This window comes from Lissotriton vulgaris, chromosome 9 (assembly GCF_964263255.1).
Source record: "Lissotriton vulgaris chromosome 9, aLisVul1.2, whole genome shotgun sequence".
Taxonomy (NCBI): Eukaryota; Metazoa; Chordata; class Amphibia; order Caudata; family Salamandridae; genus Lissotriton; species Lissotriton vulgaris.
The window spans coordinates 1,228,538,730-1,228,561,928 of record NC_141697.1 but is presented as its reverse complement, the minus strand read 5'-3'; the positions used below and the strand labels follow the sequence as shown (position 1 = coordinate 1,228,561,928).

Genomic DNA, 23,199 nt, shown 5'->3' with positions numbered 1-23,199 from the left:
GCAGCTCTCCACACTCTCAGCGCTTGAGTTGCGAGGGTCAGCGCCGCAGGAGAAAGTTAAAGCTACATTCGATTACAGCCAGGTAGGATCTGAATTTCTATTTTAAAAATGCTATAAGGGGGTTACAGTATTCAACACCATATCACCCGTTATCTGTAATTACGCAATACATTTTTAGGCAGTCTTCATGACATCCAGAGTCAATTGCGGGGTCGTGGTCAGGGAGCAACTAATCGCAAGAATCACCCAGCCGCCATCTTGCCACTCCCTACTCACTGATCTCTTTCAAGGAAAGAATCAATTCCTTTTCTAAATTGTATTTATTTCGCTTGGTGATTTTCTTTCGTTTAAGATGGGGGGTGAGAAGTGTATTCTGCAAAACAAATTTCTCCGTTCATTTTGGCAGATTTGCAGAGCCCTAGTAGTGACCGCATAAAGTTGAGCTATGCACTAAAGTAGAAATTTGAATTTAACATGGACCTAAGATGTTTCTAGAGTGTTTTTCATACCATGTGCAGGAGATCATGATAAACTCAATCGCCAATAACTTGATCTGCACAAGCTAAAGGATTCCCGCATTTAATCATTCAGCTCTGTGATCATCAGGCAGATGACTTCAGTACAATCCCCTGCTAGAACTTTGTAATTACATTGAGTTGCTGGATTAAGGTTGGAGTGGAAGATGCACTGAATCGGACTCCCGACGCTGCCCGCTTATGTGCTGTTCATGTGCGTTCCTCATGCTGACCACTGCAAAGATGAGATCAGGATACGCTCACTCTTCAATGCTACAGTCTGGGGAATCAAGATGTCTATTAAGGTTTCATTTTTTATTCCACATCTTTTTACTCCTCTGAAATAACATAACAAATTATGTTACTACAGTTACCAAAGCATATGCTCACCTTTTTTGTGTTCCCATTGTACTTTTGAATCTTTCAATAAGAAACAGTGAGTTTTTTTTTATAGCTGCAATGCATATTTTGGACATCTATTCCATCGTGGTTTATTGGAGGACAATCCTAAACTTGCCCGATCGCTATTAAGGGTTACCACTTTTTTCTTGCAGAAGCATAACTAGGATTTTGAAGTAGCAGCGTTGTGGATCTAACACCTGTTGAGTAAACTGCAGGAAACAGTATAATTGCCAGGAGGTGAGCGCAAGATAATGTTAATCAGAAACTCTGGGCTGAACCTTCACCCCTAATAGCATGCCGCACCATTTTTTGCTTTTGGTGGTGAGCCCATGGCACTGCTTGAAACATGATGGCACTAAAATGACACCCTACAGCCCTCAGTCTTTCCTTTACTTGTTCTTTTTACAACTATCCTGCATGCTTGATGCTTGATTCCGTTCTGGGAAGGACATGGCTTTTGTAGTTCGGACTGGACTGTTCCCATGGGGCACAGGGTCAGAGCTGATTTGCATAGCGCCATTGTCTAACCCAGGGTTGTGTGGAGTGCAAAAAAACAATGGATTTGGGCCCAGATCTTTGAACTGGGGTGAGTGACATTGATCCACATTCGGTCCATCACCTGTTGTGTTTGCATGTTAAATCTATTGTGTTTTGCAGGTCTTCAGTTTGTCTAACACATGCTCAGAATCGACAGTGCCTGGAAAACTACGGTCTTTGCCACCATTGCCAGTTATTGATTGACCTAGCCATACAGATCTACCAGCATCTAATTCAGATCGCGGAGGGCCGCCTTCGACCTTTGGTAGGTGCTTTAAACTCGCTTGAAGAGGGTTGCGCACTACTTAAGGGTCTCTAATCTATCATTGCATGAGACCCAAAGGCGTGATCACCTGCTCCCTGTCCTTGACCAACTAGGTCATTCAGTCTTTATTGCTCACCCTCAACATGCAAACACTCCAGTAGATTTTATTTTTTATTTTTGACAACTTGGGCATCTCGTCCAGCTTGCACACTTATTGTGCATCATCCAAACTCTGTGTAAGACGCGTATTCTATAGCGAGCACATCGCTCAATCTGGCACTGTATCATTGTTGGAATCAATTAGTTTCTCTTTTTTCCCCACCAGCTGATGGTATGCTTGAAGATCATGCCATACAGGGCCTGGCCAGTGCCAGAATGTCTGTTCCCCGGAGAAGGACCATGGCCCTCTGGAGAGAGGAAGAAAACGCGGCTGTTCCTGGAATGAGCTCCATCCTCCACCAGTTGACTCACTTCCACGAGGTGCCAAGGGCGCAGTCCGCTGCAGTCTGACATCATCAGGAAGATTTTCCGCCAGATCTTCCATCTCAGCGGCGTCACACTTAACTACTTGCTCCTGAGGAAAGAAACCTGCTGTTGGAAGAACGGGGTTCAGTTGAGGTACGTAGACCAAGGTTTTTGCTCATGAAAAAATAAGCATACGAGTTTCTTTAAACTTAACACCTCAGCAACTTTGTTAGTCAATTACAAATTACAGTTCAAACCCTTATACTTAATCCATTGGATTTTTTGTGTTTTTTTAACATGGTAAATGTATTTTGGTACTGCTCTCCAAACCCATGGGTCTAGCCTGACGGCTAGGGTGCTCGACCTTGGACCAGGGGACCTGGGTTCGAGTCTTGGTAACGACGCCAAAACCTCCTGTGATTCTGGGCAAATCACTTAATCTCCCCGTACCTAAAATCAATGTGTCCCCATGTAAAGTAACTGGTGCTATGTAAAGCGCTCTGATACCGGATTTGGTTCGGGTCTAGTTCGCGCTATATAAAACTCTGCACACAATAAATAAATAAATGTTAGTTTATTTGTATGTTGTCCAATAAGGGGTTCTCTGTGAGGAATGTACACCTGTGTCTGCAGCATAGAACTTCCATCACATGCACACCTGGACAAGGGTTATTTGACATGTATAGTAAATGGAATTAGAGTACTGCTGATCCAAGGTTTGTAGAGATGGCGTTATGTAATGTATTGGTGCCCTCCTTTATAATGTGAAGGCAGGTGGATTTGGCAAAATAACCATCAACTGTGTTTGGTTGAAGACTTTGTCATGTATCCAGTAAATCTGATATTTCTCAAGTTCTCAACAATCCACCTCTGGATGAACGCCACATTGAAACCAGGGTGATGCATGTTCTTATTGAACTAAACAAAAGCTTGGAGAACCAACTGCATGGCCTGGGCCTGTTTCCTTTCCCTTATTCCACAAATTTTACAAATATGATTTATAACTGGATGAGACATAGTGTTCCCTCAACATACTCACTCTTTGAGTGGGACTTCTCTATGAAAGAACATACATTTCAAGCCCTTGCAGTAGCAGATAAGCTGCTTAACCATTAACTAGGCCATAGCAGCAATCTAGTTGCCTGGTTCTAAATGTTCTATTAAAAATAAAATAATCGAGGGGAGGAGCCAGGCCGGCGACCGCGATGGCCGCTTAGGCGTCCGGCTCCATAAACCTTTCTGCCTCGCACCCTCATCCTGAATGTCATCCTCTGCCCCATCAGTGTTGTGCGTGTGAACAGATGCAGCCGCCGACCGTGTGCCTCCGGGATCTCTACCTGCCCTGACGCCGGAGATATGCTCCGTCTTTTCCCGCAGCCTGGACGATCGTTGGAGCCGGGACCTGGAGTGGGGCACTGTGCTGACCGCCGACACAACAATGGCGGTCATCAGATGTGAAGTCCGGCCGATCGCCCCGAGCGGGGATGCAGCTAGCTCCGATTCTCTGCCTGTGTCTATGTTCTAGTGTCGGAGCCGTGAAGCGATCCCGACCCACCATCGCACGGACTGCTGCTCCCAGAGGGAGACTGCTAACTGCAGCGTCCATCTGATTTCCAACCCGGCTGCCCCTGAGGCGGGTGAGACTTCCCCGAACTGCGTGGGGAGCGCTTTCATTGCTGGCGGGATCCGCCGGGTGGTCTCGGTGGCCCGGATTGCTACACTCTATCTCCCTGGCCTGTCAGTGGCATCACGTCTTTGTTTGGTGCACGCTCCCGTTCTTCCATAGTTTTGGATGATGACCGAGAGGCAGTTCGAGATTGCAACTTATGGCTTTGGCCGCCTCAAGGAGAAGGACTTAATGTAACGGGGAGGAGTGCTTGCATCGAGATGCATAGCGAAGGGTTGATGGTTGGCGACCTGGTTCTGGCCCTTTGTGCCCTCCGCGGTGCCCTACAACAAAACACCCGGGACCTGGGGGACAGGCTGGACGCCATTATTGTCACCCCGAGGAGGGAGGCGCCATCCGTATCCTGTGCGATTGCCACTTTGCCTGTTCACACATCAGTGGGCTGTGTCTTTGATACCCGATCAACTGTGGAGGCTGAGAGAGACCCGACTTCTACAACTCCTAGCTGGACACCGGGACTTTCCCTTAAATCGGAGATCGCTGGAGATGTGACGCCGAAGGGGCCAGCTGTCCATGTACCGACTTCGAGAGCTCCGACAAGGTTCCGACAGTGCAATGGAATTGTTCCTATTACTCAATCACTGAAGGCCCCGTACACAGTCCCGCAGCTACGTTTGGTGGACATATTGGTGCGGCTTGATCCCTGCGATTACTCTGCTCAACATGGCCGACTGTACTTCTCCCTTGGTATGTCTGAGTCTCCCGGCACTATTTCTTCGGACACTGACTGGTTGCTGTACATGGGTGAGCTTTATAGGGTGGGCCAGGGGTAGAGGAGATTCCACTGGGCAGAGACTGCTTCCGGACTGATGGAAATGGTGGCGACCTGGAATATTTTCACTGTATATCTTTGCGGGCTAACAATGTATCTTATTACCCTCTTGCGGATAGATTGTCTCTGATTTAGTAACATTTATTGTGTAGAGGGTTGGCGCGGGGTGTGGTGGGGCCGGGGGCTGGCCTGGGGTTACTCCTCCACTTCTTTCGTGACTACTTTTGTTATATTTATGTACTCGTTTCTTTTGAGGGTATTGTTTCTTTAGGGCGACAGGCACACTGCTAGGGGGGGTGGGCCATAGCCGTCTGCAGGAGTGCAGGGTCGGGGGGATGGGTCTTCTTCGCTTTGTCCCTTTTTTGTTTCTATGGCTTATTCTTTCTTTCCCTTTCCTTTCTGGGATCTGAGTAGTGTATTCCTGTAATTTCTCCAGTTTGTTCTTATGGGGTGGATGTTTCTGGGAAGTGCCTAGGCATGGTCGGATTGTTATGGCGATGCAACGTGTAAAGTCCCACTGCTTATCCTGATTAATACGTATTGGCGTTATTCTTCTCACCATAATCATCCTGATGTTGAATATCCTACAATATTGTAATTACGTCCTTTGTTTTTGAATGGATATACGGTTCTGGATCCTGTTCTTCTTTATATTTTTAAAAATGAACATTCATTGATCCGGTTATATATACGGCGAGCTGTGGGCGAATTTTAATTTGTTTCAGTTTTGTGCTGGCGGGCGGCGGATTACTGTTTTTATGATGTACCTGACTTGATTGGATTAAATCGTACTAGCGGCCAGCCGGGATGGTTGTAGGCCCATACCTGTACCTGCCTAATATAATAATAAAGGTTCACCAAAAAAAAAAAAATAATCCAAGGCAGTGTGCCCATCTGTTTGTTTAGCACCAAGAAGAACAGGACCTTATTGCATCTTAAATCTATATCCCTTTTTATTCTATCCAACTCGGAATGCAATATGCAGCAGTGGGAGATGGAAAAGATAAACCAGTTTGTATGTGTTTATATTTTAAACCCACTTTGCTTACAGAACTTTGGGGAATCTGAAATTATAGAAGCCAATATCTCGGCAGCCTGTGAGTCAGTCGCCCCTCCCAAGCTAGTCGGGTCCTGTCGCTCCCATGAGGCTAATAGGTGGTTCACTGAAAACCTCAAAGCTCTTAAACTCTCCATAAGACAAGCCGAACGCCACTGGAGACGTAGGCATTGTCCCATTCTCAAGCCCCAGTGTTCCGCCCTTCTTCGCAGCTATAAAAAGGCTATTCTGACGACCAAAACGGAGTACTTCTCTGCCAAAATTCTCCTAGCCAGTAACAAGCCCAAGGAGACTTTTTCCATTGTCCACAATCTAGCAGCTGCAGATAGACTACAACCCAAACCGGTTCCCTCCCAATCCCTTTGTAATTCCCTTAACTCCTACTTTATTGAGAAGATAGCTGCCATTAAACATAACATACCCCAGCCCCCTCCTTCCTTTCTTCCCCCCTCCTGCCATTCCTTCCGTCTTTCTTGACTCGTTTCCTCTACTCTCAGAAAAGACTTTCCTTGGTCTTTTAAGGAAAGTTAAATCTGGGTCCCCCTTGGACTGTTGCCCTGCTCGTATACTTAAGGATGTCTTTTCCAACTGTCCTTGTCCCCCTCTCACCCTTCTGAATACATCTATTCAACAGGGCATTGTCCCAGCTGCTTTCAAATCAGCCATTATCACCCCATCCTGGAAAAACCCGGAAGTGACCCCTCCTCCCTTCCCAACTTCCGCCCCATTTCCCTACTCCCTTTCCTAGGAAAGACTCTTGAGAACCACATCACCTCTTGCCTCTCGACTTTTGTTGAGGATAATCATCTTTTAGCCTCCCACCAGGCCGGCTTCCGTCCAGTTCACTCGACCGAATCCGTGGTTCTATCAGTCCTGGATGAGCCAATGCGCGGACTCCAACTCCTCCCAGGCCTTGGTCCTCCTCGACCTGTCCGCCGCCTTCGACACGGTCGACCACTCCATCCTTCTCGACCGTGTCGAGGGTGTGGGCATTCGGGGGTCCGCCCTGGACTGGCTCACCTCTTTCCTAGGGGGCCAGACTCAGGCCGTCCATCTGGACGGCTTCTTGGCCTCTCCCTGCCCGGTCACCTGTGGGGTTCCCCAAGGATCTGCTCTCGCCCCCTTCTTTTTAACCTCTATATTCACCCCCGTATCTTGGCTTTACAAAACATGGAGGTGACAGTCTACAACTACGCAGACGACCTCCAGCTCATTTTCAATCTTCCCCCTCCCCTGACTACAGCTCCAATCTCTGTTCTGTCCTTACCTTTATATTTGACTGGATGAATTCCAACCAGCTCAAACTAAACCCTGACAAAACGGAGCTGTTACTCACTGGCAGCCTCCCTAGTCCTTGGTCCCCTGCATTCTGGCCCCCTGCCCTTGGTCCCCCTCCTTCCCCTTCCACCAAAGCAAAAACCCTAGGTATCTTAGCCAACATCTGACCATGCGCTCCCAGATCAGCGCTGTTTCATCCTGCTTCCTATCCCTACGCACCATCCGAAAAATCTCCAGTTTTTTTTCTGTTGAGGCCCTTAAGCTCATTGTCATGGCCATGATTGTCTCCCGCCTGGACTATGGCCATGGACTTTTTGTAGGGATTCCGGCGTATGAGCTCCGGCGCTTTCTGCTCATTCAGAATCAGGCAGCCCGCCTGATATATCAGCTCCCGAAGTACCATCGCATCACTCCCCTTCTCAAATCCCTTCACTGGCTCCCCATTTCCCAACGCTCCCTTTTCAAGTTGGGCTGCCTTACCTTCATGGCTCTTGCAGGCACTGCCCCCGGTTTTGTCAAATCTAAAATTCAGCCCCATCTTCCTAAGAGACCTTCGTTCCTCTACCCAAGTCCTTCTGGTAGTTCCTCGCTTCAAAAGGAAAAAACACGGTGGCCTTCGGTTCTCCACTCTTGCACGCACCTTCTGGAATGCCCCCTCCCCCTTTCCATCCGGTCCATAACTAACTATATGGATTTCCGGAAAGCTCTTAAAACTTCTCTTCTCCTTAGCTTTTCCCTTACTATAACTTTCTTTAGCTCTCCTTTTTTCCCTTTTCTTTTCTGTTGAATTCTGGTCATAGCGCCATGAAACCGCCTGGTGTTAGCGCGCTTAACAAGTACTTTTAACTTCAACTTCAATATCACAGAATACTCATCAATTTAAATAATTAATGTGGAATTGAAATTGCGAGGTCTGTCCTGTTGTGGGCACTATCCTTTTACCTTGGAGCAACCATACAGAAGGAAATGAAAATATCCTAAACAGAACTTTGAAGGCTTATGGACAAACTAAGTGGAGTACTCTGGATTGCAGTACACCCCAATGATAAGGGTAAAAAATATAAAAAGTAAGATAAGGTCTCCTTAGGACTTCTTTCTGAGGCCTCAAACAGTTACCTGAGAATGGAGATATGGTGACCAGTGGCAGTTTCGAAGTCTGGTCAAAATTTCATTCTTAAGCATGAGTTTTTTCCCCAGCCCCTTTGTCAAACCGTGCTTTTTGTTTTATTAATAAAGTTTCTTTTTTGTAATGAAAACATAAGTTCTAGTAAATCCAGAAATGTTATTTAAACTGTTTTTGGATACTGTCTTGTAGAAACCTTTCAGATGAGCACTTTTTGGAATGTCTTTGCTTCAGCAGTATCTGGCCATCCTCTTTTATTGGTAGCCGGTATGTGGTTTAGCATGATTATAGCAGTCCTTGCAATTTGTTTCTGCGCAGAACAAATCCTTAACATTTTGGTGCATGACTCAAACACACGCGTATGAGTCAAATATGCCTTGAGAAAGGATTGATTGGGGCAGGACACATGTCAAAGAGCATCCTTTTTTCAGTATGGCAGATATGCTTGGTCTTACTCTGAACCTGCCAATGCCCCATATGTTCGTGTCTTGTTACTTCCACTTTTGAACTACATGCATGAAGTTTTTCTCTACTCTCCTAACCTGTACCTTTCGTCCCTGCCAAAGTCCACACTTGATCTTTGTGTGTATATCATGAACATGTCTCTCTTTACAGGTACAACATCAGCCACTTGGAGGAGTGGCTACCGGGCAGGGGTCTTCGACATACCAGCATTGAAGCCGTGCTGCAGCCTCTGATCCAGGCTGCGCAGCTGCTTCAGGCGAAGAAGAAATCTGAGGAGGATTTGAGGCAATCTGCAGCATGTGCACCGCCTTGCTACTACCTCAGCAGGTAAGCGCACGCTATGCTACCTCAGCAGGTAAGGGCACACTATGCTACCTCAGCAGGTAAGGGCACACTATGCTACCTCAGCAGGTAAGCGCACACTATGCTACCTCAGCAGGTAAGGGCACACTATGCTACCTCAGCAGGTAAGGGCACACTATGCTACCTCAGCAGGTAAGCGCACACTATGCTACCTCAGCAGGTAAGCGCACACTATGCTACCTCAGCAGGTAAGCGCACACTATGCTACCTCAGCAGGTAAGCGCACACTATGCTACCTCAGCAGGTAAGCACACACTGCTACCTCAGCAGGTAAGCACACACTATGCTACCTCAGCAGGTAAGCACACACTATGCTACACACTCTGTCTGGTTGTGCCTTCCCTTTATTTATACGCTTTGTTTCCAACAGCGCAGACATAAATGAAATGGCAGTATCTGTACTTATCTCTGGTACGCTGCAGAAATTCAGAGGCTCCTAGTTCTTGCTCTATATTTGGGGTATTCTTTCTTTTTTTAAATTCTGTTTATTCAACATTGGCTAAGTTAAATTGCACCTAGTCAACAGTACTACCTTTCACACAGTTAAGAACACTCTGATACTTTGCCCACTCTACTGTCTTGGGTCACAGATGTTTGCTACAGGCAATGAGCAACACACAAGGGATTTCTTCACGACATAGTGCTGGTAGATAAACGTCTCATATGTTGCGTCTGAATATACCTGGCACTTGTTTCCTACCACCTAAATGTCTCCCACATGCCCCATACTTTTTCAGACAGCCTCGGCTTTGGTATACACTGCCACTGCCAACATGAGTCAAATTTTGTGTTATTTGGGCCAGGCCTCTTCTAAAGTTATATAAAGAATGTGCCACGGCGCCTCCAGTGGGACCAATAGGCCTGTGGCCACAAACATAGCCCTTGTAACCTCTCCCCAATACTTTATAATGGCGGGACAGCCCCACAATACATGGAAAAAAGAACCCACTACTCTGCAGTCCCTAGCACACTTGTCCATGTTGCATTGTCCCAACTGATGTATAAGCGGCCTGGAAGAGTAAGACCTATCCAATAGTCTCAATTGTACCAGATGGATATGAGATTATATAGACACCTCCCTTGGACTCTGGAGCCCCTCAGCCCAGTCCTCCTGCTCTAAAAGTCCAATATCCCTGTCGTAGGCCTCACTCGCGCCCCCAGGAGGTCAGGCAAGTTGTTCACCGAGACGGCGCTCTTGGAAGTCTCGGAGATCGTTAAAGAGGTGCTGGACACGGGAGGCCGGGTGATGTTAGTTATGCTAGACCTGTCGGCGGCGTTTGACACCGTCCCCCATGAGGATCTCCTCACCAGGCTCCGTGACATCGGGCTAGGGGGGACGGTGCTCAACTGGTTTTCTTCCTTTCTGGCCAACCGCCGCCAGACGGTCTGGGTCCCACCCGGATCCGCCGAGATGCCGCCATTGGGAGTCGGAGTGCCTCAGGGCTCTATTTTGAGCCCCACTCTATTTAACATCCTTATGACCCCTCTGGCGACATTGGCGGAGTCCTATGGGGCCCGGATCGTCTCTTATGCTGACGACACTCAGCTCCTTTTCACCTGTCGCAAGAGCGAAGAGTTCGATGGAGAAAGGATCCGTGAGTGCCTTGGGGCTGTTTTTAGCTGGTTTTCACACAACAGCCTTAAGTGCAACTCGGACAAATCTGAAATACTATTCTTCGGATGCCCATCAGAACCAGATTGGCAGGGATGGTGGCCTGCCGACATGTTCCCTCCCACACAGTCCTCTAAGTGGGCTAAGAACCTGGGAGTTAAAATTGACAACGAGCTTTCGCTCAAATCCCAGGTTTCCACTCTTACGGGAACATGCTTTGGGATTCTCAGAATGTTGCGCAAGTTCTTTCCCCTTCTCTCGGAGCAACATCGGAGGATCACTGTTCAGGCCCTCATAGGGTCCAGATTGGACTATGCCAATGTCCTATATCTGGGCTTGCCTGAATATCTCCTCCAACGTCTGCAGGTCACCCAGAACGCTGCTGCGCGTGCTATTTTTGGCCTTCATCGCCGCACTAGCGCCTCTAACCTCCTTGTATCCCTTCACTGGCTTCCGGTGCGGAAGAGGATACTGTTCAAAGTCATGACCCTTGCCCATAAGGCCTTGCATGGCAATGGCGCCAAGTATCTCCAGAGGAGGCTGGACTTCTATCGACCTGCACGATCCCTCAGGTCAGAAGCCTTGGCATTGGCTCGGGTGCCACGCATTAAAAGGGCTCGGCTAGGCGGCCGGTCCTTTAGTTTCCTTGCTCCTCAGCTATGGAATTCGCTACCGGTGTCCTTGTGAAACACCGCTAATCTGCTTGTCTTCAGGAAGGACTTGAAAACCTGGTTGTTTGCTGGATAATCTGTCCCCTCCTTTTAGGCCCCTGTTCTGTTATTGTTATGTTTTCTAGCTCTTTTCCATGGTCTGGAGCTCAAAGCGCCGGGACACTCCTTTGGAGTAGCCGTTGCGCTATAAAAGTCCCATTTTAACATTAACATTAACATGATCTTCCTATGTGTAAGAGGTGGCATTGGACACCATTGGATCCAGTAAGAGCCTGCCTTCTAGGGGTGTGTATTCCACTAGCTGTTTTCACTCTGTTATGTACCGCTATAACGCATGACTCAGTTGCTAATTATGAATTCTGTTTCTGTCATGCTGTTTGTAGGAAAGTGCCCCTTATTGCATGGTTACCTCCCAATTTTTGCCTGACATCTGAGGTACTTTGACTTGATGTGCCCTGGGTCCCTGTAAACCAGGTTCCCAGGACCGGTGTTCTTCCCCAAGACTGTACCTTTGTATCCACAATTGGCACATCTCTGGACACAGGTAAGTCCCTTGTAAAAGGTACCGTGGGTACTGGGGCCAGGGAAGGCCTCTAAGGGCTGCATCACCTATTGTGCCACCCTTAGAGGCCTTGCACCTTAACACCCACACACTACCAATGCTGGCTGTGTGTTTTGATGCAGAGAAGAGTTGACATGGCACACATCCCTGCGTGCCATGCCTGCAACCCACATCCTTGGGCCTAGGTGAGTCACCCCCCTACAGGAAGGAGAACTAGCCCTCAGTTGAGGGTACAGTGACAGTACCCCTACAGTGTCGAAGTACATTCTTAGATATTGTTAGTGTAGTAAAGCCATAGGAAGTATATGGTCTGGGAGTTGGTCATTACAAAATGAACATTTCCATAATGGCTTTATTAAAAACTGGGACGTTTGGTAGCAAACTGCTCAGCACATTAAACCCACACTGATTCTAGTGTGGGATTTAAGGTAAAATGCACTCAGAGGGCATCTTAGAGATGCCCCCTGAAATCGACCAGCCCTGGTGTGGTTTCTGAATGGCTGCCTGCCATTTGCCACTCCAAGACTGGGTTCTGGACCCGTGGGTAGAAAGACTCCACTCTCTGGGTCCAAAAAACAAAGCCCATCCTGGTCAGAGGTGTCATGCCTCCTCCCCCAAGATGGGCTGGTTCCACGAGGGGGAAGCTTCAAAAGCCTGCTGCCTTTGGGAGCTGTCCCCACCTTTTGTTGCCCCCAAAAACTGGGTCCCCCCTGGTTCTGCCCCCTACTTTGGGCAGGAAAATCAAGCTTGGAGGAGATGTGTGCCCAACTTTGCCAACCCCACCCCTCAGGTGGGAGAGGTGAGGTGAAGCACGCAGCTCACTACCCTCCATCTTGAAGATGAGGGGACTCCGCTAATTAGGGAGCGGCTCAATGCTCCCTTCCAGTGGAGGGTGGCATAAAGGGTGGGATTTCCCCAAGGAAGGGGCCCATTGATCCCAACATGCACAACCCTGTATATGCCCCTAAATGTAGTATTTAGGGGCCACCCTGAACCTTGCTTCCTCAGATTTGAGGAAGTAAGGACAGCCGTGCTGACCCAGGAAAAAGAGGACACCAACTGCTTTGGCTCCAGCTCTACTATCCCGTCTACTACCTGCCTATAGCAAGAATCTGTTTAGAGTCCAGCAGCCAGAAACCCTGGAGCACCTGCCTGCACTCAACTATCAGTTTTTCACCTTTGAGCACTGGATTTGCTCAAACCAAGACTCACTCACAGAATCCAGATTCTGCAATTCTGAATCCTATGCCCACAGCCAGAGTTTGAGTTGCCTAACACAACAAGGTCTGCCTAGTAATCCCGATCTGGTGATCCCCCAACCTGTCCCTCTAGCTGCCTGCAGCCTCAACCTGAAAGGTCCCCTGAGCCCGACTGGAGCTGGTAAAGAAACCCCTGCACCCGACACCCCATGGCCTTTGGAGGCCCAACCAATGGTGTCCAGGCATCCCCCAAGAACCCAACATACCTATTCAGCCAGTGGTCACCTTAAGAAGACTCCCTGCCCGGGCCTTGCAGCAACTTTGCTGAACCAGAGGTTTCCATTGAGAATCACAGGTCCCCGATGTCTCTTTGGTGCCCAGCCACCCCAGTGTCACTGGTGATGCAGCTCCTGTGCTAATTGTTGTACCCTGCAGTGCTGACCTTAATCCCAGGAGCTTTGCTCACACACCCACATGGCCTGCTTGTAAGCAGTCCCTAACTGAAGGCCCATTGGCTAACATTGGGCCCCTGCACTCTGCACCTGTCTGCCCCAGTGCTACTGGTGGTGCAACTTGTGGTCTTACCTAGACCTTGGGGACCCTTTATCTATACATGTGATGAACAACATAAGTTAGAACTTTTCTTCCTACACATTATCAGGTATGCACATTTGGAGCAAGTACATGGATAATGTTTAGTGTGAGTATATGGAGTTGTTCCTCGCATCTCCATATTTATTCTGAATGTCTGATATGGTCTGTGGCTCTATAAGAATCTCACATAATAATTTACAATGGAATAAGTGTGTACATATATAAACTGGATAATATGATGTTGTATATACTACTGAAAACCCAAATCTCATTTTAGAATCTGTTTGTATAGTCGATGTTTGTAAATCTGTTCCATATATATTTGTACATTTTGTAAATAGTTTTTTTATGTGTACTTTTGTAGCCCTGAAGAAGTCCCTGGATGGGACGAAATGCGTTGGCGGTTTCAAAAGCTTTTTAACAAGGAATGAATAACTGTTTCATTCGAATACAACATCGACTCATCTTTAAAATAATTCTGCTCTTTTATTATGTCATTGTTATATTTCATGTGTAAAAGTGTGCTGGGCTTCCTTGCATATTTGGACCCTTGGTCCTAACCCCAAAACTCCCAATAGTGAGACGTTTACTTGCCTGTGCAACTGATAACCATTAATCTCCCATCGTAGACTATGTTGTGAGGTTTTAGGCTTAAAATGTTCAACTGTTTTGTATTGAGGAAAAAGTAAAAACTTAAACCAAGAAAAGTCTTCAAAGTTTTTTTTTTTAAGTATTCCAAAAGTAATTATTTTATGTAAACTGCTTTTTGAACCAAAACCAACCTGTAGCTATTGCAAATTCGACCACCACTGTATTTTTCTTGCTTAGTCTTGCATTAGAGTGTATATTTTACTTACCTGTGCAAAGTCCTGCTTGGTTCTAAAAATAAAACATAAGTATACCTTTTTTATACTTACCTTATTGGTCTGAATTCAGTCTGAGTGTGCCATCAGTCTAAATTGAATAAATACAATAAAAGCGGAGCACGCCCTCTGGACAAGCATAACTGCCTGCGCACACTACCACAAAGAGAGCAGTTAGTACTCCCCTCATTTAGCCTCTGATATACCTCTGGGGATTCCCTGGTCTCTGTGCGCACTATACCTCACGTTGGTATGGTATGTACAGAGGCAGGTTACTACACTGTATTCAACCTTCAAATTCTCAAAAGTAATCATAGCCTGGTTCCATTAAATTTCTGTTTCTATCGCCAGGAGTTCCCATTATGGATTCCCATCTATCCCAGTAGGTTGCTGTCCCAGTTTTCTCCTTCAGTTTACCTTCACATTGCAGAAATCGATTTACCTAATGCCATATTCGTACCACCATCTGGGTATGTGGTGGCAGCTGTCGCTGGTAGCCTCGCTTGCCCATTGCCTGGTGGTCAACCCGATGGGTAGGTTCCTCACTGTCTGCCTACATCCATGCAATCACTGGGATCAACTGCTCAGCCCAGTCCGGGACTGACGAACCCCATCATAGACACCTCTCTGTAATTACTATGGCGCAATTCCAGAGCTTCTCCCGTCCCAGAGGAGTTTACGCTGCTCCCCATCCACTTTGTAGGAAAAGTCAGGAGGGATTTTGTATGGAGTGTTTTGTAGAACGTAGAGGAGATGAGGCAGGGATTTCTTTTTAAACAGGACCGCCCTGCCCATCGGAAACAGTTCAGAAAAGGGGGTTGTTGTAAATACATCGGAAACAGTGGCACACCTCTCCAGGGCGACACGTCGCTTCTAAATCTGTCTGTGGGAGTAGGTTGTCTGCTATGAAATCGCAAGGTGCTGTAGAGACCAGAATGCCAAGATACTTAAAATTTGTCTACAAACTGACGAGGGACACACTTTTGATAGTGGAGGGGCGCTCCCTGATGAAGGAAATAGAAGAGACTAATCCCAGTTGATGTGATAACCGGAGTACCTACCAAAACCCCCAGACCAAGTGGAGCAGTCTAACCACTGAGCAATATGGTCGGGTGGCAAAGAGTGGTAAGTCATCGGAATAGCGCGAGATACTCTTCCCAATCTCCTGTCATTAGGGGATCCTGCTGAATCCATGCAGCCAAGGGTTTGAAGGCCAGAGCGAAGATCATTGGGGATAACTGGCATCCCTACCCCATGCCCCAGTGCAATTTAAATGATTGAGATACCGTGCCATTGACCTGAACCTGTGCCAGCGGGTCATGATATAAAAGTTGGGCCCATCTCATGAAGTCTGCTCTGAAGCCCATCCTCTCCAGTACCGAGAACGTGTATTTCCATTCGATGCTATCAAACGCAATACATGCATCAACGAGAGCAGCACAGCCTCCTCTCCCTGTCTCTCCTGGACCATATGCAATACCCCATTTAGATGTCTAAGATTCAGTCCGGTGATTCTATGGGGCATGAAGCCGGACTGATCTGGGTGTATCACAGAGGAAACTACGGTAGAGTCTGGAAGCCAGGGCCTTAGCCTGAAACTTCGCCTCCAGATTTGGCAACGATATGGGCCAGTAAGAGCTACACACCTCCGAAGGTTTGCCCTGCTTGAGTAGGACAACACTGGTAGCCATGCGCTGGTTCACGGGCATTTACACCTCATCCTGGGTTATCTGGAACATATTTTGCATTTGTTGCGCCACCGTGCCGACGACTCCCTTATAGAGGTCTACTGGAAGACTGTTCGGGCCAGACTGTAGGAAACCATACCCTCGTTTTCTTTAAAATATCGGTCTGTCTGTTCTATGATAGTCTACATAAAAGTGTTGTCCTTGAAGAACCAGAAGTCTAATCTGTGTGGGAGGGGGAAAGAGTGTCATCCTGTGGAGGGCCCACTACAGCACCTTCACTGGAGAGTGGTCTGAAATGTCATGCCCCCCTGTGAGCTACGGAACTGAATAGACGAGCGTGAGAATCTGTGGATATGATCCAGTTGGTAGTAGCTACTGTGTGCTTCAGAGCAGTACGTATATTGTCTCAGCACAGGGTTGTGGTACAGGTCCAGCTATCCAATTGCCTCCACATATGACCTTAAGGGTTCTGCACCCCTTCCCTCTGTCACAGGAATGAGAGATTCCTGTCTCTCTCTGGGTCCATGACCACATTAATGCCCCCACTCCCCCCCCCCCCCCCCCTCAGCCCCAATATCAATGTGCCCCTTGGCATGTGCAGTTCCTGTTTAATAAACAGTAGTTGGGTGGATATTTCTTCTTAAGCAACCAAAGTCTCAGCTGCAATCTCAGCGCTTGGACGCCTCAGGGCAGCTATGTGCGCTTTACAAAAATCATTTTCATTTCAGTAATAAGGTACTTGGTGACGGCAGTGTGTCGTCGTGCAGCCTAGGGGTGTGACATAGACTGAGCACAAATTCAGTCCTTCCCTCCCATGTGCCTGCCACTGCAACCTATCTGCCCAGAGGTTCATGCCATTTCTGGCCAGGTATAAATAGTGTAGTGGCTCTGACTAGTATATCCATCCCTCTGGAGCCAGTCGTATAACCCGCATGAGCAAGTAGCGCTTATCCGTAGCGGTTCAGTGCTTTGTAGTGATTTCCCTTCAAGTGTGTTTCCTGTATAAGGATAATATCTGTAGCGTGCGCATGCCTTTTAGTGTATTGTAGGACTGTTGTACGTTTAATTCTGTTCCCTAGGCCATTGATCCAGGTCATGATCATTAGTATGGCCCTTCTGTGGGGTCTTAGAGAATGTGTGGTCCCTCAGGCCCGAGTAAATGTTGTGTAATAGCATATGTAGCATTCCTTGTGACCCATAGGTTCATAAGCGAATGACAAAAGCCCCCCCCCCCCCCAATCTAGTGTGGGTATCTGTCCCTCTGTCTTCTGAGTAGAACAAAACCTGTAGGGTAAAATACAACAACTTGATTGTAATTATTTAAAATAGAGCCTGTGACTCCCGTGCTCGAGCAGTTTGCATTTTGTCTTCCTCCCTAGGATCTGCTTTCTCCTGTACTAGGCCACAATCACGAAAGGATATAACTTGTGCTCATCTCTTTCGAGACCACTAACTTCCCGGAAAGCTGGAAGCATGCCGAGATCAACGCCCAACCAAAAAAACCCAAGGCAGACCCCAAGGACCTCAAGAACTTCTGGCCCATCTCCCTGCTTCCGTTCCCGGCAAAAGTCACGGAGAAGATTGTCAACAAACAGCTAACCTGCTACCTTGAAGACAACATCATCCTGGACCCCTCCCTATCGGGCTTCCACAGCAACCACAGCACGGAGTCCGCCCTCATTGTCGCCACCGATGACATCAGGATCCTGATGGACAAAGGAGAAACAGCCACCCTACTCCTCCTGGACCCATCAGCAGCCTTAGACACGTTCTGCCACGGCATCCTATCAGCACGCCTCCATGATGCTGGAATCCAAGAAAAGGCCCAGGCCTGGACCGCATCCTTCCTCTCCAGAAGAACCCAGAGCGTCCGCCTCCCACACTTCCGCTCTAAAACCACCGAGATCATCTGCGGTGTCCCACCGGGATCCTCCCTCAGCCCGACGCTGTTTAATATCTACATGGCACCCCTCGCCCACGTCAACATAACCTCAACATCATCTCCTACGTCTACGACACCCAGCTGATCATACTCCTCACCGAAGACCACCCCACCGCCAAAACCAACCTCCACAGAGGAATGAAGGCAGTCACCGAATGGATGAAGGACAGCAGGCTGAAGCTAAACTCAGACAGACGGAGGTCCTCATCCTCTGGTCCACCCCATCAGCCTGGGACGACTCTTGGTGGCCCACATCACTAGGCACAGCCCTGGAACCCACCGATCACGCACGCAACTTGGGGGTCATCCTCGACTCCGCCCTCTCCATGACAAAGCAAGTCAACGCCGTCTCCGCGTCCTGCTTCAACACCCTCCGAATGCTCTGCAGGATCTTCAAATGGATCCCCTCTGACACGAGAAACGGTCACCCAGGCCCTTGTCACCAGCAGACTCAACTACGGGAACGACCTCTACTCAGGAACAACAACCAAGCTTGAGACGACTAAAACTAATCCAGAACGCCTCAGCACGACTGCTCCTCGGCATCTCCCGACGCAGCCACATTACACCGCACCTGAGAGGCCTGCACTGGCTCCCAGTCAACAAGAGTATCACCTTCAAACTCCTCAATCCCGCACACAAAGCCCTACACAATGCCGGACCAGCATACCTCAACGACCGACTCAGTTTCTACACCCCCACCCACTGCCTCTGCTCTGCCAAGCCCCCTATGTTCTATGTCTGTCAGTTGCCTGCGCCTTGATGCCCTTCTGGGTTACGTTTTGCGCATTATAAGACAGCCATTCATTAATTCATTCAACCTCGCCACAGTTCCCCGTATCCAGAAAACCACCGCCGGCGGAAGATCCTTCTCCTACCTCGCCGCCAAGACATGGAACACTCTCCCTACCAACCTACGACTGACCGAGGACCTGCTGGCCTTTAGAAGACTCCTCAAGACCTGGCTCTTCGACCAGTAGCAGTCCCCCCCCCGGCGCCTTGAGATTTTGACGGGTATGTAGTGCGCTCTGTACATGCATTGATTGATTGTCGGTCTTTTGCAGATCCAATAATCTGGAATAACGTCCACTTGTCTCGCCCATTGATCACCCTGCATCTTGGGTCCCACCCTTCTCCTGACAGTTATCACTATTCAAACTCTCCCCTTCTGCTGGGCCAAGAGCTCAGCCTCTGAGCATTTCGCGACAGAAACACTGCGTCTTCATACTGATGGTCACTATGGGGGTGTGCCGCCTGCAGGATAGCATCTCTGTCCCGGTAGTTCAAGATCCGTGCCATGATCATATGAGGGGGAGCTGTGGGTTTTGGTTTGAGGATTGGCGCCCTATGTGCTTGCTCGATTGTGAAGAAGTTTGACAAGCGTTTAGGATGCAAGTGGTTAATTATGAAGTCCTCAAGGAAGAGATCAACTCTGGGCCCCTTTTGGACCCTGATCACTCATATTTTTCTTTGCGCCAGCCCCTCCTGGTCCTCCAGCTTTGTTGCCATGACCGCATGTTGCTTGGTGAGATAGTCCACTTGCTGTTCCAGCTGTTCGTATGATTGTTGTATGGTGACTGTTAGATGTGTGTCCATTGTTCAGCCTATTCTGCTCTGAATCGCTAATTATTATGATTGTTACAGTCTTGAGATTACTGATGAAATATCTAAGCCGTGTTGGGCATGTGCTCAGTGTGCTGTTAAATATCGTTTCCTTACATAAGGTGCTGTTGCGTATGCAGCAATCTCAAAGCACTAGTCTACCAATACTGGGTCTGTACTCTTAACTCTGGCACAGTGCCGCCTATGTTCACTGTTGAGAGAGAAACCAGTTTGGGAGGAAGGGGGCTAACTAGCTTTACAATTTTAAACTAAACTTCATCTTGTTGTTTATGCACTGCTCTTGCACCTTGACAGGTGTCTTCAGGAAGAAAGTGAGGTTATTTTAGATTGGCAAAAAAAGTATGCTACCTTGAGCTCTCTACTCCAGTGCTTCTCTGACCTTTTAGTAACACAGGCCACTTTTTAGACCAAAAAACCTTTGTGGCCCACCTAGCTTTAATGACATGAGGCAGGCAGTATTTTTAGTGTAAATAAAACATGGTGTGGTAGCACACTGTTCATTGAAATGGCCACTAAATTTGCACAAAAATAGTTTCACTGATTAAACTATATTGAACACAAATGTGGTGGAATAGGGTTTAAGTTAATGTATTTGTTCACCAAGAAAAGTGTTTTTGTTTTGATCCTTTTAAAATCTTTCCTTCATTACACTTCAGAATTACAAAAAATGCTTAATGTTTGCTTTCTAAATGCTGAATGTGTATTAGTTTACTGATATTTACATTTTGTTACAAAACAATGATCCTGTAGTAGCTTTCACACTGTACCGAAGCAATATTTTCACATAATACACTTTACTTTTGTCTGACTGTAAAGCGACAGGTGTTTGTCAAATCCGCATGTTAAAGAAAAACAAAACCTGACATCTAACCACTGTCTAGGAAGTGCAACAAATGTGACCAGATAAATACAGAATTTGAAGGTATCTTTATGGCTTGGGACTTCAAGACCCACCAAAAAGTGGCTTGTGACCCCCAGTTTTGGAAACCTTGCCTTACTCTTTTGGTTATCCCAGGCAAACCAACACACTACTCTATTTCCATAATTTTACTGATATAACTTTTCAATTATACATTTGTTTAATCTATTACATACAATGTTATGGTGTTAAATGTTTTTCATTTCTTCAGTCACACCTAGTTACTTTGCAAATTTAGTATTTAGAAAATTGTTAGTATTTTTTGGCTGGAATAGATTTACTTGCTGCTTGAAGTGGTTATTCTGGAAAGTAGTCTTCTCAGGAATCCTATTCAGTGCAAAGCCTTCTCCCTTTGGTGGCCATATAACTTCAGGTCACCAGGGCACCTTATTTTTAGGCTTGGTCTTTAATTTATGAAACCAGTTGCAGAATAGTTGTGGCCTACTTTAATTGGTCCATTTTAAATAGTTACTACTTGCGGTGGTGCATAGAAATGAGAGCAGTGAATGTGATGCAGTCCCTTTGTACCATGAAGGCCCAAGGCCTCCTTCCTGCCACCTTGACACAAGTGGATATAAATTATCAGTTTGCCTGTTAGGGCACAACTAAGACTAGAATCCAGAAACTAACCACTGTTTTTTCATTTCTTAGATCGCGAAAATTCTGAAATTGTACACACCACTGGATTTTGAGGAACGGGTTTTTGATCGATTTACAGAGAATGTTCAGGTGAGTGCGGCTCTGTGGTTTATGAAAACTGATGATATTCTTTCATGGGCAGTAGGGTTACAGGTTCCCCTTTAGCCCGATCCTGCGGTGCACCCACTAGAGGCTGTTGCCCTCATCTGCTGTAGGATTGGTAGTGCACCTCTCTATTAACTGTTCGATGTGGAATGTGGCCTTCCATCTAATGGCTTAACGAATCGATGTCCGTATTTCTGTATTCTTGTGGCTAATACCATGTAGTTTGTTGTGTTGATATGGTGGTGGCTGGATATGTCTCTTACTGATACTTGGATTGGACCATAGGGTAGCACTCCTCAACTTTGAGCACTGTTCTTAATCTTCGATCTTAAATGTCTGGTCTCTGCAGTGTGTAGCCTCTATTCGGCCTACTATTGTCCAGACACTGCACTCAAACCAATGTTTGCTTCCACTATCCGAATGAAAGACAGATTCTGTTTCTAAACTCTTTATACCGTGCAACTTGGGCCACGTTTCTTTCAATGTGTGTTTAGTTGAGGACATGCAACCATAAATTCTTTCTCCAGTCAGATTTGGAGTAGGACCCCAATTGTCTGCCCAATCATTGTGAATGTTTATCACCTCTGACTTTTTGACAGTAGCAGTCTTCCTACTGCCCATTGTGCATATAATGTGAGTTTTAACACAAATTCCCTATATCTTTCTGCTGGATTTATTGTTACATTTTCAATATTCTATTACTCTGCTTTTTATAAATTTTTCCATGGAATGTGACTGTTATGCCCTCCCCAAAAACGAAGGGAATAATACCACTGTCGCACCCATTTAGTACATGGTCTCACTTGCTCACATTGTTCAGGCATGTGCTCACTTGAAACATCATTTTGATTTGGATCCAGGACCTGGACTCGGTCCCTTTGTCTGTAGTTTACTGACTTAAGTTAGGATTGTAAAAATAGGATTTCATCGAACGATTCTGCTGGTGCTAGTAACGCAGGTCATGGTGGTCCCAAACACAGTGGAGTCAACATGTTTTACATTTGTTTTGTGATTTGAATAGTGTACTGAGGAGTTTGAGTTCAACTATGCACTAGTGTACTCTGAGTACTCATCTACCTGTGTATTTGTTGCAGATGCGGCTACAGGATCGTGTGGCACAAGGCAACAGGCATCTTCTTGTGGACGTCAAATACTTTCATCCCCTGCACATCCAGTTTGCTGGCTCCTCTCTGCCACTTGACCAGATATGCATCCCTGAAAGTGTAAACCTGAACTTCCTGAGGCGTATCTAAGGGGGGATCACCAGGCAGCCCAATGGCCAAAGCAAGAACACCTTTATTCAAGTCTTTTCGGAGTGGTGTATTTCTTTCGAACAGTTGCTTCCATGGATACTTTGAAATATTCACACCATCATTAAATGGACACTAAGAGTTTAGATTGTTTGCTTCTCAAAAGAATGTTTAAATGTTGTTTGTATACGGGCCACCTTGTTAAAGCAAAGTTTATCCCTCTGTGTCACGAGTCCGGACTGAACCCAACCTAAAGGCTCTGGTGCCCGCTTCTCTGGATGTTTGAGTGCTGGGATTGGAAATGGACTGGCTCCTACTATGTGTTAAGACTTTTATTTATGTGTAAGCACTTGTGTGTGTTTGTCTCTATTTAAAAGAATAAAGTAAAGTTTGTTATCATTGATCATGTATTGTTTATTTTTGCAGTTTAGTAAACTTTATGCAGGCCGGTAACATTATAAAATCTTCAGTCAGTCAAAAACACTTTATTCGATTAATTAAAATCATAAAAGGCACAAATTTCATCAATAAATTATGCAATCACGCAACCATAATATACACCCACAGTATTAAAAACACAATTCATAAAAACACTCGATATAA

The 23,199-nt window shown here is 46.8% G+C and overlaps 1 protein-coding gene across 1 annotated transcript; it reads left to right on the top strand.

The window, feature by feature from the left end:
- The first annotated feature begins 1,401 nt into the window (after positions 1-1,401).
- Positions 1,402-22,997, top strand: LOC147693117 (unconventional myosin-Va-like). Its single transcript, XM_086936887.1, has 4 exons — positions 1,402-2,337; positions 8,717-8,893; positions 21,254-21,331; positions 22,441-22,997. The coding sequence occupies exons 2-4, from the start codon at positions 8,864-8,866 to the stop codon at positions 22,597-22,599; spliced, it is 267 nt and encodes an 88-aa protein (XP_086793013.1). The 5' UTR covers positions 1,402-2,337; positions 8,717-8,863; the 3' UTR covers positions 22,600-22,997.
- The last annotated feature ends 202 nt before the right edge of the window (positions 22,998-23,199 follow it).

Excerpts from the sequence above, each read along its gene's own strand:
- LOC147693117 (XM_086936887.1), top strand. The coding sequence starts at position 8,864 with ATGTGCACCGCCTTGCTACTACCTCAGCAG. Across the intron at positions 8,894-21,253 it reads CCTTGCTACTACCTCAGCAG|ATCGCGAAAATTCTGAAATT; the intron begins GTAAGCGCACGC and ends TTCATTTCTTAG. Across the intron at positions 21,332-22,440 it reads GATTTACAGAGAATGTTCAG|ATGCGGCTACAGGATCGTGT; the intron begins GTGAGTGCGGCT and ends TATTTGTTGCAG.